General features: G+C 43.4%; 1 protein-coding gene across 1 annotated transcript in view; it reads left to right on the top strand.

Moving 5' to 3' along the window:
- SFRP1 (secreted frizzled related protein 1) overlaps positions 1-16885 on the top strand; it is a 52350-nt gene that overhangs the window by 12769 nt on the left and 22696 nt on the right. The window contains exon 2 of the mRNA XM_077304815.1: positions 1753-1830. Within this exon, the coding sequence (XP_077160930.1) occupies positions 1753-1830 (78 nt within the window). The remainder of the gene's footprint in view (positions 1-1752; positions 1831-16885) is intronic.

Genomic DNA, 16885 nt, shown 5'->3' with positions numbered 1-16885 from the left:
GGATTTTTCTGCTGTGCACTGCTGTAAGATGGTTTCTTCCAGAAGAGCTGTCAGCTTGTGATTTTAAAAATACCTAGTCAATAAGCAGGAGGTAGAGGTATTCGTGGTTGGGGACAGGGACAGTGTTTGAGGTAGGTTTGGTATACCAGCAGGTGGGGCTTGGTGAATCAAGTTGTGGAATAAATTGAGGGGAGAGGATTTGTAATGCCCACTGCTCCTGGTTCATGGTTTGTCCAGCAAAGTACCTGGCATAGAACCCTAGGCTAAAATACTGGCAGTTTAGGTAAAATACCTGATGGATAGAAATTCCACATACACAAACACTATGTATTCTTGAACTCCCACGACAAAATAGGCCTGAAGCCCCTTAATTTTTTCATATATATCTTATTTGATCTGGTTTTCCCTCTCAGAGTAGCAGCAACCCAAAGCACAAATATCTTTGCACCCTCAAAACATAGAAACCCGAATTTTGAAACTGAACCATTTTGAAACTGGTCTCAACCTACCTTCATGGCCATAAGCTCCGTAAAGAAATGGGGATCATAATTTTGTGATGATTCTAAGTATTCTTTGTGGGGGATCCTCATCTCAGTTGGAGAACAACAGTTTTCAGAGATTTATGACAGCAAGCTCCCCCCTCCCCCAAGTGATTAAGTTATGATTGCATTCTAGGAACTTCCAGTATCCTTTTTGGAGTTTGTATACTAAGATTTCAGCTAGGAAGGGAAGTTTTCTTTGGATGCATCAGTTAGAAAAATCTCATAATTCTCCCCCACATTTTTTCATGGCTGACTTCAAGGGCTATATAAACATAGGCAGGGGGGAGAGAAAGGATGAGCAAAGAGGCAAGTAATAAAGAAACAGAAATGAGAAAGTCAAAACACTTGAAAAGATACTTAAGAACAACATGGGGGGAAACAACCATGAAAGTTTAGCCTGTGTATGAGTTACTCAGGAGGAACTGTTCAGCAGACTGTTTTATGCCTGAAGCTCATAAAATCAGTACACAAAAGGTATAAATCTGGTGAAGGATTTTGCTTTTCAGAATTGACATATGAACTCAAAAGGCAGTAAAGTGCACATTCAGAACTGGAAAGATCTCTGGGGGTTAATTAATCTGACCTACATCCTTAGTAATATTTCCTAGGAGAAATTCAACATGAGCAGATGCTTTTCCAGAGCATGTCCACATTCCAGTGCTTTGGAAGGATCCTTACAGCCACTGCGGGAGGAGAGCTAGACTTGAACTAGTGAACACTGTTCCATTAAGTAAGATGAGGCTGCTCCCATAATTGTATTTGTGTATTATATTCACCCCTAACCTTTCCTCAGAGAGCCATGAAGATGTACAGAAAGCTTCCATTCTAGGGCAGTTTTCTTTTGAGACAGTAACTGGACCCAGACCCCTCTAGCTCTAATAAGGTTGCCATCTTGCCTACAGCCAAATCTGCCTAATGGACATGTTAAATCTTGTGTCTGTGTCATGAGATACAAACTTTTATGTGTGAGAGAGATCCACTTTCCCAATAAATCACAGGACAGCTCTTTAAATGGATTTTATCTGCAAAACATGCTGAAATCAGTGATCTAGTTGGGAAAAAACATTGCCCCAAAACAGCAGAAAAAACTCATTTAGGGGAAAAATGCCATATACCCATCCTAACCTGTATTCCAGATACCTTCCCAAAGGTCATCTCACCTAGTTTCCTTTTGTTCTGTGTACTAAACTGCTTTCCCTTCTCCTTCCAGGCACGACTGTGTGTCCTCCTTGTGACAACGAGATGAGGTCAGACGCTATCCTCGAGCACTTGTGTGCTAGTGAATTTGGTAAGGAAAACTTCAGTTCCCAGATTTGTATCTCTCCTATACTATGAGGACCGACTTCTGGATTCTCTGACTGCTGTAATCCCACGGATAACCAAATCCTGGTACAGTCTGACTCGGCTCACCAACATTCAGGCCCTAGAAGGGAACTGGCATTGACTAGCAGTCAAGGGTTCACATATGTGAAGCATGATTGCTTGGGCAAACTGTATGCTCACCAGCTGAATGTGAGTCTTGAAAGAGCCTCCCTGGAGCCAGACTGGCAGTAGCCCTTTGCCTTTCCAGAATGTGCCTGTATAAGCAATAGAGCAACATATTTATGAAGTATACGCAGAGACTTATGGCTTCTTCTGCTTAAATGTGAACTCGTTCCTTCTGAGGCTGGATCAGTGCTACAGGTGCCCAGATGTTCATCTGCTGTCTCAGCCATCCATGTCTAACAGGGCAGCAAATAAAACACTGGATCTTAGCAACAGTGGCACGGTCAGTGGTTTATCTGATGGTGGGCAGATTGGTACTGGGGAAAACAGTGCTTAACGTAATATAGCCCTGATCTTTTAGGGCTTTGTAAGTCAATATGGTGCCTGGACACCAACACACTTTTGTGAATTGATATTCAAACTAAACCTCTGAGGAAGGGGTGTTAGAGCTCTTGAGAACTTGGCTGGCCTGATTTTTTTTAATGTGGCTCTGGCTGGTTCTCTGCTTTGCTGGTTCCCCAGACTTTGATGGATCCGTTGTCTTAAGAGTAGTGAAAGTTTTATACTCTGTGTGTGGCTGCGTGTGTACAAATTGCGTAACTCTTCTCAGAAACACAAATGTTTGTTTATGATGTGGTAACCTTGGAAAAACCCACACAGTCCACAATGTCCTACAGAATGGTGTGGGTTTTGTTAATATTCCTAACTCTTAACACTGACTTTACGTGCAACCGTCTACTGTATTTGGGAGGCAAACAAGCGGATTCATCCACCATTTGTAAATACAGAAACCTGAAGTTTCAGAGGGTCAGGAGGGCATTCAGTGCCATGATTGCTTTGGATGTTCTGCCTTGGACCCTTGCTCTCGTTCCTAGCATAATGGGTTACTTATGACATGGGTTCACCTCTAGATGTCACTGTTGTGTCACATGCTGAAAGAGAGAGGCTGATGGTGCCCATAGCTCAGATTTGGGTGTGCCATTGAGTCTGTTGGCCAATTGTGTAGTCTGACCATCCAGAAAACCGACATCAAGTTAGGTGCCTAGTCCTTATTTATGAAGCTTATTATCAAGAACTAATGTTGCACCATGTCTGAACATTATATTAAACACACAGCTGCTGCCAAAAATGGCAGGCTGGTGTATAATTTCCTGTTCTATAATGTTTAGTACGATTTATCCCCTGTTCAATGGGGCTTATTGTTTTCTGCATTTCTCAGCCCTAGATCAAGGGCTTCCAATGATATAGTGAGGTTGGAAAATTAAGAATTTTCAGATAAGTGGAATGTTAGATGCCATGGAAATGAAGAAAAGAGGTAAGCTGCCATTTTCAGTGGCACTTGGAAATTTAGGGTAAAATCTCATTTGGTATGCTGAAGATTCCAGATATCACTCCAGAACTTGTAAGGGTGCTTTAGGCAAGTTAATCTTCCCTTCACCCTGCCCCATATTCCCTACCCCTACCTTATGTACTATAGAGATGATAATATTATAGGATAACTTACAAGGTTGTTACAAGGATTTCAGAGAAATTATATGTGAAACATTCAAAATCATTTTGTAAATGATTAATATTATGAGACCTTTTATTAATTCCCCCCCCCCAAGTTTCTTGTTGTGATATTATTAGCATTGTATTTTGTGACACAGCCCCACATTGGGGTCAGTTAGTTGCTATGAATAGTTACACAGATTAAGAACACTGGCATACTAGGTGTTTATGTGCCTTAATTTGTTTGGCCTTGAGAGTATGCAGCACTGCCATGATGCTTGGCATTTGTATACCACTTTCAGAGGTCAAAGTGCTTCTTATTTGGGATGTGCAAAGAAAAAAAATCTAGGGCCATCCAAAGATGGTGCCCCCATCTTATCTCCATTATTTCCTATGATGAGGGGGGGGGAGATTCTCTGATCTGTTTGTAAATTTTCATCTTAGAAAATTATATAGGTCCCCCTGGTCCAATCTTTTTGCAACTGGGATTTATTTTGAGGAGTGACTCCTGCAGCCATGCTGCAAGTTTGGTACTTCTCCCTCAAAACCCCACCATCCAAGCCAAGAAAAGACAAAAGGGGGAAACAACTAATTGCACTAAATCACGATTTGCTGATTCAAATAAGGATGATTTGGCAATTTAAACTTATTAGGGAATGGCGGCTTGGACCAGATTTGGCTCATTTGTACTGGAATCAAGGCTGATTTGGGTACTTTTTGGTAGAGCTGAATGGAATTGCACATCCCTACTTCTTACATATGTCAATAATCCTAACAGCTGCATTGCAAGGTAGGCGTTGCAATATGGGTATTATTATCCTATATTGGAAATGAGATATAGATGCTGAAAAAGATCATCTAGTGCAGGGGTAGTCAACCTGTGGTCCTCCAGATGTTCATGGACTACAATTCCCATGAGAATTGTCATGGGAATTGTCGTCCATGAACATCTGGAGGACCACAGGCTGACTACCCCTGATCTAGTGTATTTGTGGCTCAGATGAGATTTGAAAAACCCAACTGAAAACAGTCAGGACCTTAAAAGGTTGAGTGTCTGTATAGCATCAATTGATTACAAAATGATTTGGCTTTTATTGTACACAATTTAAAAACTTTAAAAATTACCTACCTGCCTATTTACCTACCCATCTGCCTACCTACCTACTTGCCTACCTACCTACCTACCTACATGAACACATATGGTCACAGACCAGGATATAAAGGCTTAGTTGGTAAAGTCCAAGAGACAGTCCTTGGCATCTTCAGATTTCAGTAGATATTGGGAGGTCCAGATCTTTTCTGTGCTGTATAGCTTTAGTTGATGGATCAACAGCCACGTTTTCTGAATGACAGGATCTCAGCCACCTCCAGTTAAAGGATGTCAGGTTACAGGACTTTTGGAAAGATCCTGCACAACCTCTGCCTATGGGGAGAGAAGAGAAAACAAAGCTAGAAAGACCATTTATTTTCCTCAGAATAAGACAGCTTCATGCGTTAATATATGCTCCTTGCGGTTCCTCATGAATGACAAAACCAAAATTAATTCTGCAAAGTAGTAAGAATAAAAAACCAAATGATGCAAAATGCAGATTTTCTTAGTTTGCATAATATAGGCAGGAATATTCCTTTTCCCTCAGTACAAGAATTTAGATAGTTCAGATGGTATAGAAATAATTCCCCCTCCCCCCAGCAAAGAGGAAACAGCCTCATGACTGGGTCACTTCTGTTTCAAACAGAGAGATGATGCCCACCAGGATGAAGAAGTCTCATGAAAAACATGTAGAGCATTATTTAGGAAATGGTGCCAGAGTGGAGTTAGTCCAATAATTGAAGCATTCTGCAGCACCAGCAGGTCATTTTGCCAGTTCCCCAGCAGAGTTGCCAATTCCTAAAGATCAACATCCTAGTGCTTGGGTGAGTCCTGGGCTGCCAGGATCAGCAACAGCAAACCCACCAAAACTGACTGGGCCTGGGGCACAGTCTAATTCCAAATCAATCGTTCACTCAGGTGTACAGCTGAAGAAACAAGAGCAACGATAAAAATCATCTGGGGTGGGAACCAACCTTGGCCTTGCTTTTTTGGTAACTGGGTGGAAAGCAAAACGCCAATCGAGTTTCTTTTTGTTATTGTTGTTCAGCAGTTCCTAATTTTGAGGAAGACTGAAAGCTTTTCAGTTTCTTTGGCCTTTCTTCACATTACACTATGAGCATGGGTCTTATAGCGGTTCTGAGGTGCAGTAGTGGATGCCGATCCAGGATGCTCACATAGCTGAGGCTGGCTGTGATTTGTGTCCAGTGAGAGCTGTATAGAAATGAGCGGTGCTTGCAGGGTGTTGGCCGATGGACTTTCCTGAACAAATATAAAAGGTTAGGTGTGCATTGCTCGGGAATTGCAACTTGGGTGTGCCATATTTCTGTCCAGGCAGGGCTCGGGACTTTCCTCTCTTGAAAGGAATTCTTGACATTCCTGCACGTCTGTTTTGCCAAATATGTTTGAAGCCCGGATGGATATTGGGAACATTTCTGTACCAGGGAATTAATATAAACAACCACTCCTATGTCCTGGCTTCTCAGGAACATTCCTGGTTCAGCCTGGATGGAGAAACAGAGATGGAAGTAAAGAGGTTTTAGGCTAAAAATGGCAACCGTCTTTCCCTGCTGGGTTGCAGAGAAGCCAAAATGTACCTTGGCAAACATCCGAAACTTCAAAATTTGCTTGTGAAGTTTTGAATTGCCATTTGACTGTAAAATTGTGCGTTCGGATTTGGACATGGGCATCTCTTGGCAGTTACATATGAAGCTACGCTCTGCTGAGTCAGGCCAGTAATCTGATTTGTAAATTTTGTCTATAGTGGCTCTGCATGGCTTTTCAAAGCCTCTGCCAGACGTCTTTCACATCATCGGCCATCTGAACGTTTAACATAAAACTGAACTTGGGACCTTGTACATGCAAGATGGTGCCCATCAGTTATTAAATGTGTGAAACTTCATCTATTGTCAGTTGTGAAATACTAACACCTTTACTTGTTGGGCATCACCTATTGTCAAAATGCTAAATACCGTTGCCTATCTACTACCCAGTGTAGAAATCAAATATCATAGGATGTCAAATACAGATATCCGGTGCCTGGAATATATTCAGCGTGAATATCAGAACAGGATCCCAGAGGCTTGCTACATTGGTCTGTTGCAGAACAAAAATTCAGTGTCACCTTATGGACGAAGGTTTCTCAACCAGGGTTTCATGAAACTCTGGTGTTTCTTGACAGTCCTGGAAGGGTTTCCTGAATGAGTGGGAGTGATTTTTATATATCTTCAAAAGTTGTTAAATATTGATCAGGTTATATGGTCAGGTCGAGTCACCAACCCCAACGGCCAATGATGGGCCTTTAGGGGGTGGGAAGGGGAGAGACCCTGGGTGGGCATGTACACAGCTATGCTTCCTAACCTTATTCTGCATCATCTGGGGTTTCTCGAAGACTGAAGAATGTTTCAGGGGTTTATCAGCAGTAAAGTGACTGAGAAAGGCTGACCAACATATGAAACTGCTGTATTATGGAGACACAATCTTTTGTAGACTCTTTGTCATATGCTTGAAATGCTGTCCAAAAGTGGCAGGTTATTTATTCATTGAAACAAACAATATCCCGCCTCTCAGCTTATTGGTTGTTGAGGCAGTTGACAGAATAAAATTCCCAATTAATAATGAATCCAACAATAACCATTAAACAGCCATTAAAATAAGTTAGCCAGTAAAACAAGCACCCAGCAAAATGTACATATGCCCATCTGTGTTTCTGCCATCCGAGGAGAAAACTTAATGCCTTTGACAAGTTGGGCCCTAGACAACAATAGCTTTTGCTTCAATAAGTCTGTTGGTTTGTTTGGTGCCACAGGCCACTGTGTTGGTTTGAAAAGTGCTAACATTTAGTGTTGCAGGATCGAAAATCGTGGCGACAGTCAAGCCATGGGATCTTCCAGAGTCAAATTCGACTGAATGGCAATCATCATCTTCAGCATTTAGTGAGCAGGTCTGTGTTGTCAAAACCCTGCATGATACTTGACAATGATGCTGCGACTTGGAGTCCTTGCTATCGTTTTGCTGATCGTTGGTTACCTAATCCTACCTGCTCAGTACCTCCCACAGAATTGCCAGGTGGCTTGGTATTTTTAATGGCTGCTGGGCTCCTCCAGTGGCTTGTGGGCCCAGCAACTTTTTTCTGGAAATAAACTCTAAGTAGGAGGGATCAGCCTGCTTGGCTAAATTCTGATCGTTTTTTTTTTTTTTGGGGGGGGGGGGGTTCTGCTCCGACTGGTGGCAGGCATAACACCAGGCCCTCTTAAGGCTTGCTGATAAAGCAGGGGCTTTGCCAAGAGGCTTTGCAGCCCATCACCTAACTCAGCCTGTCCCAATTTTTCACTGTTGAGAAACCCCAGAAATGGTGGATCATGTTGAATATGGTTGAGAAGCAGAGCTGTGAATGTGCCCACCCAGGACTCCTTCCCTTCCTATCCCCTCCAGGCCCATCATTAGCCATTTTGGGAGGAGAAGGGTGGGTAGACATGACCATATACTGTCATATCACCTGAGAAATGTTTAACAATTTAACAAAAATATATTAAAAAATTAACTAACTCCTTCTCATTCAGGAAACCCTTCTAGGGCCATCAAGAAACCCCAGGGTCTCATGAAATCCTGGTTGAGTCAAGACTGGCCTAATTGGACATCAGTCTAGGGTGGGGAAAGAACTCACCTGTGCTGGCCCAGCAGAGGGGCTTGAAATGGCCACTCTTGGCTGCTCTTGAGGGAAAACTGTCTCACAAGGGATCAGAAGTTGAAGGAGCACATCTGTGGCTATATTTAAAGCTAGGTAGGAGCCAGCCAAGGATGTACTGTGCTCTTGTTCCTGGGGAGAAGTAAGGCAGGGAGAGGTCTAAGAGTACCTTCCAACTGCCTCCCTTTTCTCACTGAGGCCTTGAGGTAGGGTTGCCAACTCTGGGTGGGGACATTCTTAGAGATTTTGGGGTGGAACCTGGGGTAGGGAAGGAGCACAGAAGGCTACAATGCCATAGAGGTCTCTCTTGAAATCAGCCTTTTTTTCCCAGGGAAATTGATGCCCTGTCTGGGAATCAGCTGGAATTCCTGGAGTTCTCACGGTCCCACCTAGAAGTTGGGTTGATGGACCCGCCCTCTCACACCATCCCTAATGTGGGGATTCTTGAGTTCTAAAGTTACCCACCTCCAGGTGGTGGCTGGAGATCTCATGGGATTACAGTTTCTCTCTAGGTGACAGAGATCACCTGGAGAAAATGGTAGCTTTGGAAGATGGACTCTATTGAAGTTCTTCCCCATTATATCCCATTGAAGTTCCTCCCCTCCATAGACTCTGTCCTCCTTGGGCTCCACCCCCAGAATCTCTAGGTACTTCCTGACTTGGAGTTGGCAACCCTATTGAATACTGTACCCTCAGAGAACCCCCTTAATCTGTAAGGGGCTGAGAATTCATGCATCACTGATTTTTCTTACACACTTCCTTGCAAAGTTAAGAATGGTGGTACTGTCAGCGTAGGAGATCCTTCCTTGATTTTAGAGCCCTGGCTAAGACCTGACCTCTGGAGCCAGCCCTGATTTTTGAATCCACCAGTCAGCAAAAAAAAAAAAGAAAGAAAAAGAACTAAACCCCCAAACAGGCAAGACTGGAGTGTGTAGGTAGGTTTGGGGTTACTGTTTCTGGAAACCACCGTGCAGCAGACTGATGCTGCCCAGTATCTGGAGGCAGCTTGGCCACAAGGCAAGATGGGGCAGTACATCTGGGAGTCCGGCAGAGAGTTAGGTGGGCAGAGCTGAATCATGGGGCATTATGCCATGCTGGGCAGCTCCTGTTTGCTTTGATCCAGCGTTTCCCAACGGCTTGTGTGCCTTCTTAATTAGCAGGGGAGTGCACTTTCAATTTTCCATCCTGGTCTAGACCCAAGAACACAATTCATTAAAAATTCTTAGTAATAACAGTGGAGAGGAGGAGCTGGAGGGGAAATTTAGGAGGGCGCAGCATTCAGGAATGTGTACCAGCTCACTGGCCAGCACACACACACAAGCCAAAAAAGGATGTACCGTTGCCCAGAATGCATCTGGTAGGCTAGGAAAATCTATTGTATTTTCAGCGCTGCCGGTGGTTCTCTTTGCATGTTGGCGTCTTTTTGGCAAGTGCCTGTCACAAAAGGAAGGGAGAGCTGAACCACATGCTTGTGGTGTTCCTTTCCCATGTGTCGCTGGGATGATTGCTGAACATAAAGAGGGCCAAACCAGAATGGTTCAGGGCGCCAACTTGTGCTCCTGACGGATTAAACAGGGGCAGAGCCTGCTGGAGACCAAAAGCCTTGGCAGCAAAGAGTCATTTTCTCTTAAAAAGACCATGAGGGTATTGTGTTGTCTGGGCAGGCTCAGTGTCCGACACCTCATCCTGGGGCTTGTATGTCAATAATTTTACGAAAAGCTTCCTGGCCCCAAAGAAACGTACCGGCTTGCCTATGCAGCCCAGCCAGAAGTATGTTTTCTGAGAAGCTAGTACTGCTACTGAGGACAACGGGACTCCTTCCTTATAAGCGGATTGGTGTGTGTGTGTGTGTGTGTGTCACCATTTTGTTTTCATTCATTATTTGATTGATCTTTGATAATAAACAAGAACATCAAAATGTATCAACCTAATAAAAAAATATAAGCTGCTAATAGCCTCCATTTTCCTGCCCCATTACAAAAATAGTCTCTTTTTTTTAGCAATGATAATCCTTTGCACAGTCTGGGGTTCCAGGCTTTCCCAAAATTTTGTCAGTCTGCTTTGCTTCAAAAAGACATCCATTCTTTAGCTAAATTGACTGTTTCCACCACCCAGCTTGGGATTCTTGGTGTGTTCTCTGCTTTCCATACTGGTTTATAACCAGATGTTTGGCAAGAATTGCTGCACACCACGACCCAAATTGCCGAAAGCCAATCAATGAAGCCTTCGTCATACATTCAGGAGGCCTGAAAGCTTAAGTGGCCATGGACTCATTTTAAGGAAATCGCTCTTCTAATTAGCTGATGGTGCTCCACATTATTGCAATGTGCCCTAGTCTATCAACTAGACTCCAGCACCTTATAATGTGCACTGCAGGGCTAACTGCAGTATAAAACACAGGTGTCTATGAAGCCCAAGGCCACCATCTAGTCTGCAGTCTCCACTGCGGCTCCAGGCATCACCTGACCTCAACCCATGATGGTTGGGGCCAATCAGGATACCTCAGGCTTCATAAAGCCCTGGTGTACTTCTTCAGCCTGGGTAGTTTGTCCCTGGAGAACAAGCTTAACAAAAATGGACCTTAAGCGTGGTCCATCCTGCTTTGCCTTTATCTCCCTCATGGATGTACCTTTGCTACTTATAATTCAGATCTGGCCCTTGAACTCTCAATGGATTCCTTGGACAACCTGACTATGACTTGCTTTGACCTTCCAACATCATCATCCAAAGGTGAATTGTATGGAAATAAAACCATGGTTTGGAGCTCTTTTTTAACATTTTAAAATGTCTATATAATGCTGATTATTGGTTTTTTTAAAAAAAGAAAAAGCATGAAGTTAAAGATCAAACAAAGAACGTGGTGGTTAGATACGATCAAAACATTACACAACTAAAAGAAGCCGTGCAAGATGGGAAATCATGGCAGCGGTTATGCCATAGGATCGCCAAGAGTCGGACTTGACTGAATGGCTAACATCATCAAAGGTCAAACTGCAGTAGGTGCTGGGAGGACTGGGAGTAGAATCTCCCCCCACCCCATTTTATTTTTAAGCAGCAGAAGTCCTCAAAATATGGAGGGGAAAAGTTAGGCTGAGAGCAAGAGTTACTGGTCCAAAGTCACAGAGCACGGATTCAAACCTGAACCTCCTAGATCCTCGTTTAACCACTATGGCAGGTTGGGTCTAGTCTGGCCTAGCGTTCCCAAGAGAAGCCCAAACCATTTTACAGACTAAATAAGGTATTTTGGATGATATTCTCTCTGTGCCTGCAGCTGCCATCTCTTCCCTCCACTAACTGAAAACAGGAGCTCTTCTCAGATGTTACTTTTGAGAAGTAATTCAGAATGACACATTTCCACTTTGAAATTATTGTCACTCCTCCAACTGTGTAGAGGCCTCTTGGTTAACTACCGCCTGGCTGGATGAAATGTTTTTGCTGCTTTTCCTGAGGCTGTCTTTTTATGTTTGTGAAGTGCAAAAACGATGTCGCGGTATAATGTGTTTTTTGGACAGATGAAACATTGGTGGGTGTCTAATGGAATATCTTTAAGTAAGAGTCTAGGAGTAGAGGAAGACTCGGGATCACCCAGCACTTAAAAACCCAATTCCCTCCAACATTTTAAAAAGTCAAGTCAACATTTTAAAAAGTCAAGTCAACAAGTCAAGTCAACAAAAAAGTCAACATTTTAAATTGATATTTCAGTTTTTGCTCTTTTGATCTGACCTATGATGCCCCCTTTGAATTTTCCTGGTTTTAAGCCCAGGTACCTCGTGGCTTGGAGGTAATTAGGCAGTGGTTGTAGATCCATTGGGAAGGCACTTATGGTAACTTAGAACAAGTGAAAAGGTTTGTCATCCTCTGTGAGACGGCCATTCCAAGGTTTTTGCACTCACTGTTTAACATCCAGGTCAATGCTGCCTCTCAGTGTGGTGGTTCCATGTAGCGATCATGGCTAATAGCCACCAACAGATACATCTGCTGTGAAGTTGTTAATGGGGTTGTCAACTTGTCAAGGGTAAAGGGGTGGTGGTGGTTGAGGCAGCTTTCTATACCAGGGGTAGTCAAACTGCGGCCCTCCAGATGTCCATGGACTACAATTCCCATGAGCCCCTGCCAGCAAATGCTTTTAAAAAGCGATTGAAGAAAGCGATCCTTTGGCAATGGATTTCAGCGGTTGCTCTGGGTGAAGAAGTATTTTGCTTTGTCACTTCTGAACCAACTGACCTCCTCAATAGAAGGCTGCAAATATCTGTGGTTTTCACTTAACCCTCCCATCCTACCCCATCCCCTGACTTTGAACATCTTTGGAGTTTTCCTGTGTTGCCTGGACAAGATGAGCAACATCAGGCTTTCACATGGAACTTCCTCTGCAACTGCCTTCCAGGGAGACCCAGTTGACTGGTTCTTTTGGGGTGTACAGAGTGCTAGTAAACATTTTAAAATTCAAGGACCCTTTGGTATGGAGCTGGCAGTCCATGTGAATGGTTGTTGGATCGGGCTCTCATGCTCTGCTGAACTGGCTGTTCTGCTATTGTTTTGAATTAATCTAAATATATTTATTCATCAGTGAGTCTTTTTTTTTAATTGTTAGCTGCCACAAAAAGCCTTGTGTTGGCTAGACTGCAGCATGTAAACCGAAATTAGATAGATCAAATCGCACGTTTCTGCTTGGCAGGCATAAGTGTCCGAATCAGGCAGCAAGTTATAGAAGCTTATCAGTGGATCCACAAGATAAAATAAAATAAACGTAGTCTCTGAAATCTCAAGCTGATGCACAGTGGAGCCAATTAGAGATATCAATCCATGTGAGATGCACAACAGTCATACGGATCTGAATTATTCTGCTTAAGGCAGGACAAAATCTTACAAGGCAAATTTGGGGCAGGAAGGGGTGGGCATTTGTAAGAAAAGACTGGAAGAAGTCAAAGGGGTACTTAACACTGAAAAAAAAACATATCTAGTTGGCTTTAGCCCATCCCCCCCATATAATGAGAGTAGATATATACTCTCTAGGGGGAGAAGGTCCTTGGGGGATACATTTGCAGGGGAGAACTGGCAAGTAGAGGAAGGATTAAACATCCATCCTCCCCTTCCCATTGCATCGTGCATTCGCCAAAGCAATGTGCTGTTCTGCCCTTAGAGTGGGCAGCAGAGATGTCTCTGTTTGCATGAAGGAGCAGTGGAGCCAACTGCTGCTAACGACATGTGCAATTCAGCATGGTGGATTGGACCTGGACTACAAAACCCAAATTGGCAGATCAGCTGATATGGAAATTTGCAATGCTAGAGTACAGAAAGGTGGAAATCGGAGTGAAAATAACAGGAATGGGAGAGGTGGCTAGAGCTTGAGCTGTCCGAGGTTCTCAAATGGTTATTTTTTTGCCCAATATTGTCTACTATGACCCACGGTGACTTCCCAGGGCCTTAGAGGCTTTTGCTAGCCCTGCTGCCTGAGGGCTTATCTCTACAGCTCTGGATTTCCATGATGACTCCAATGCTATGCAACTGGGCCCTAAAAAGCAGCTAGGGCTTGTGTGTAGGGGGTCTGGATCGAGGCTGTGGCACTCAGAAAGGAGCTCCCCCCCCCTGCTTCCAGTGCTGTTTCCACAACCCAAACTAGCGCCCCCAAGCAGTTTTGGGCCCATGTAAGAAAAGACAGAGAGAAATGCCACTCGCCACTCATCTGTATGTTATCCCCCGTGGTCTGTTTGGATTTGAAGTGGGACCGATTCTTGCCAAATGAATATGTGCGAGAAAAATGAGAACCCCTCTTGCTGGCACCCGATAGTGATTCTCTTTCCACACTAATATTCTGATAAGGAATTCTCTAAGCATCTGCTATGGGGTCTCTGGCCATTGCAGGAGGCTTTGGAGGCAGCCATATACCCTGTGAACAGAGAATTCCCCCCTGGACAACACTTTATCATCCCCCCTGCTTTATCATCATAGTGACCGGTCAGCAGTAGTGGGCAAGCTTTCTGAGAAGGTGGACCGATATTTCTGATTATCTCATTCTTGACCCCCGTATGATTTACATTGTAAGGCCTCTTGAGTTCCTAAATGTTTTAAATAAACTACGTAAAAATGTATGTCGGCGGGAGGAGGATACCTTTTTGCAGAAATGGAACCCTTTGGCAACAGCAAGATTGTAACTGCACTGACTCACTTTGACTAAGTGAAAGTGTCAAACTGTCTGTTGTAAAGGCTGCTGTTGAGTTACCCCGGAATAATCCTCCTGCAGTTAGGGCTTCTTCAGTGCAAATGTCCTCTGGGTTGTATCCAAATTATTACGGTTGTTTGGCAGGGGCTCTGGTGCTGCTTCTCCTGTCTTCTGGCCCTAATTGCACTTGGCTCGGGCCTTTTGCAGACAGGGCTGTTAGGAATTATTTGGCAATTCTGCTCATTGTTATTCTTTTGATAGTTTCTATTGATTTTTGGAAAGGGGAAGGAAGAGAGGGAGAACGACCCCTGCCAAGCTGTGCATCAGACAATGAGTTTCCCTCCCCACTGTGTTTTCCCTCCCTCCAGCTTTGGCCAAGAGTCATAGCTAGGCTTAACTATGTTTCTTGCCAAAGTCCCAGCATGTGACCACAAATCCGGAAATGCTCGCTTAATTAATTTAAGGTATCTGAAGCCTGTTAGCTTGTAATCTTGGTATAAAGTTGCCTGGTCCAGAATCCTAAAAAACAGGATAGTTAATTTGCAGACCAGGTAATTTATGCTGGGTTTTTCCAAATTTCTGGTCACTAAAAGTGTCTGAATTAAAACCAGGGCACCCTTCATGTTCGCACTTGAAAAAGTTTACTTTTAGCATGTCTAAGTATTATCAACGGTTAGAGAAACCTGCCCCTTCTGTTTGTGTATGATCTGGGCATGTCTCTTGATTGGAAGCAGGAAACTCCAGAACAGTTTCTCATAAAGATAGACAACAGGCAGCCTCATCTGGGGTCAAAGAAGTCTGTTGTTTCTTTTGCATCAGGAGGGATTGAATTACGTAGTCTACCTCCTCACCTGAGACTGACTGGAAAGAGATGAGACTGGCATATTGATTCATGCAGAGATGCAACAGATATCTTCATCTGTGGCTGGGGGGGGGGTTCCGTAAGCTCCCATGAGCCTTTCATTATTAAATCAACTTATTTCTTTCAGCACATTGCCCATTCCTTCCTGGCATGCAATTTGCGAATTACTGTTTTATGTCATCTATATGTGGCGTTTGTCCAAAAGGTTCTTTCTGCCTGAACAGTCTTCATTTTTTAATAACAATATGTTGACATGTAAGAATGCACATGCACGGATTTTTGTGTAGAAGTCTTATGTCATGCTGCATGAGCTGTGGGTGCACTGCTTTTCCAATGTCAGTGAAATTCAAAAACTACCTTAGAACTGCTTTTGCTGGATTATTGAACTGGGCTAGAAACATCCTGCACTCTGTTACCAATAGCCACCCATTCATAGGCAGTGCAATAACCACCCTAGGCTTCGTGCACTCAACATCAGGTATTCAAAGGTATATACTGTCTCTAAATGTGGAGGATCCTTCTAGTTGACATGGCTAATAGCTGTTGTGCCAGTGAATATGTATGAAATGGCCTTATATTGCTCCAGACCTTTTATCTGAGTCGGTATAGTTGATCTTGGCAGTATAGTTGATCTTGGCAGACTCTTCAGAGTTTCAAACCATGAAATGTTTTCCTTTTATCTGGAAATAAGTGTCTGGGGGGATGTTGAACCTGAGACTGCCTGTATGCAAAGCAGATAAGACTGCCACTGAGCTATGGTTGCACAATGTCAAGCAATAACCCTTTTGTTAAACCTGAACCTATTGCTAATCAAATTCAGGGGATGATCCCCAAATTCCAATGGAGAGAATGAGAGTGTTTCTGAGTATATTCATACAATGTGGTATACTCCAAGCATGCAAAATGTACATTGATATTCAGCTATTAAAGTAGCCTGTAGATTTGTATTAAGCTAAAATACAGAAGCATTTGGAAGTGCTATCTATGTGTCTCTTTACAAAATCAAATCCAACTTTGGATAACCTAGGGTACTTGCTATTAAAATAGAGTCACTGTGATATAGTACTTTGAATACTGGGGGAATGTAGTTTCAAATTTTGACTCTGCCAGGAGGGTAAACTTGGATGGATCATTCACAGAGTTAGTGCAAGGATACAACAGAGGGCAGAATCACGTGTGCTACCCTAACTTCCTGGAGAAAGGGCAGGAGAAAGGCCAAATCAAAAATGAAGGTTAATAAGACAGAACATGGAGCTCAGAACATGGAGAGTTGCACTATCCCATAAATCAGATGAACTTGTCAAAATGGGAAATGCCAGAGGTGAGTACATATTGCAGGATTTGAAATCTGTGTTGCTATTGGCTCCAAGAGCTCTGGCTTCAATGTCTTGAAACAAGCCATTGGCTAAGCAGCTCAGGTTAATGGAATGTTCATGAACATTCCATCTGTTCAGAAAGTTAGAATAACTTGTGCAGAATTAGGGAAGGCAGTATGTGGTTAGTTAGAAGGGATCCTACAAAGGAAGGAATAAGCCAGCACTACAGTTTCATAACGTTAGACAATGGTTAG

Source organism: Paroedura picta, chromosome 12 (assembly GCF_049243985.1).
Source record: "Paroedura picta isolate Pp20150507F chromosome 12, Ppicta_v3.0, whole genome shotgun sequence".
Lineage (NCBI taxonomy): Eukaryota > Metazoa > Chordata > Lepidosauria > Squamata > Gekkonidae > Paroedura > Paroedura picta.
The sequence above is the reverse complement of the archived record's forward strand: the minus strand, read 5'-3'. Positions and strand labels throughout refer to the sequence as shown.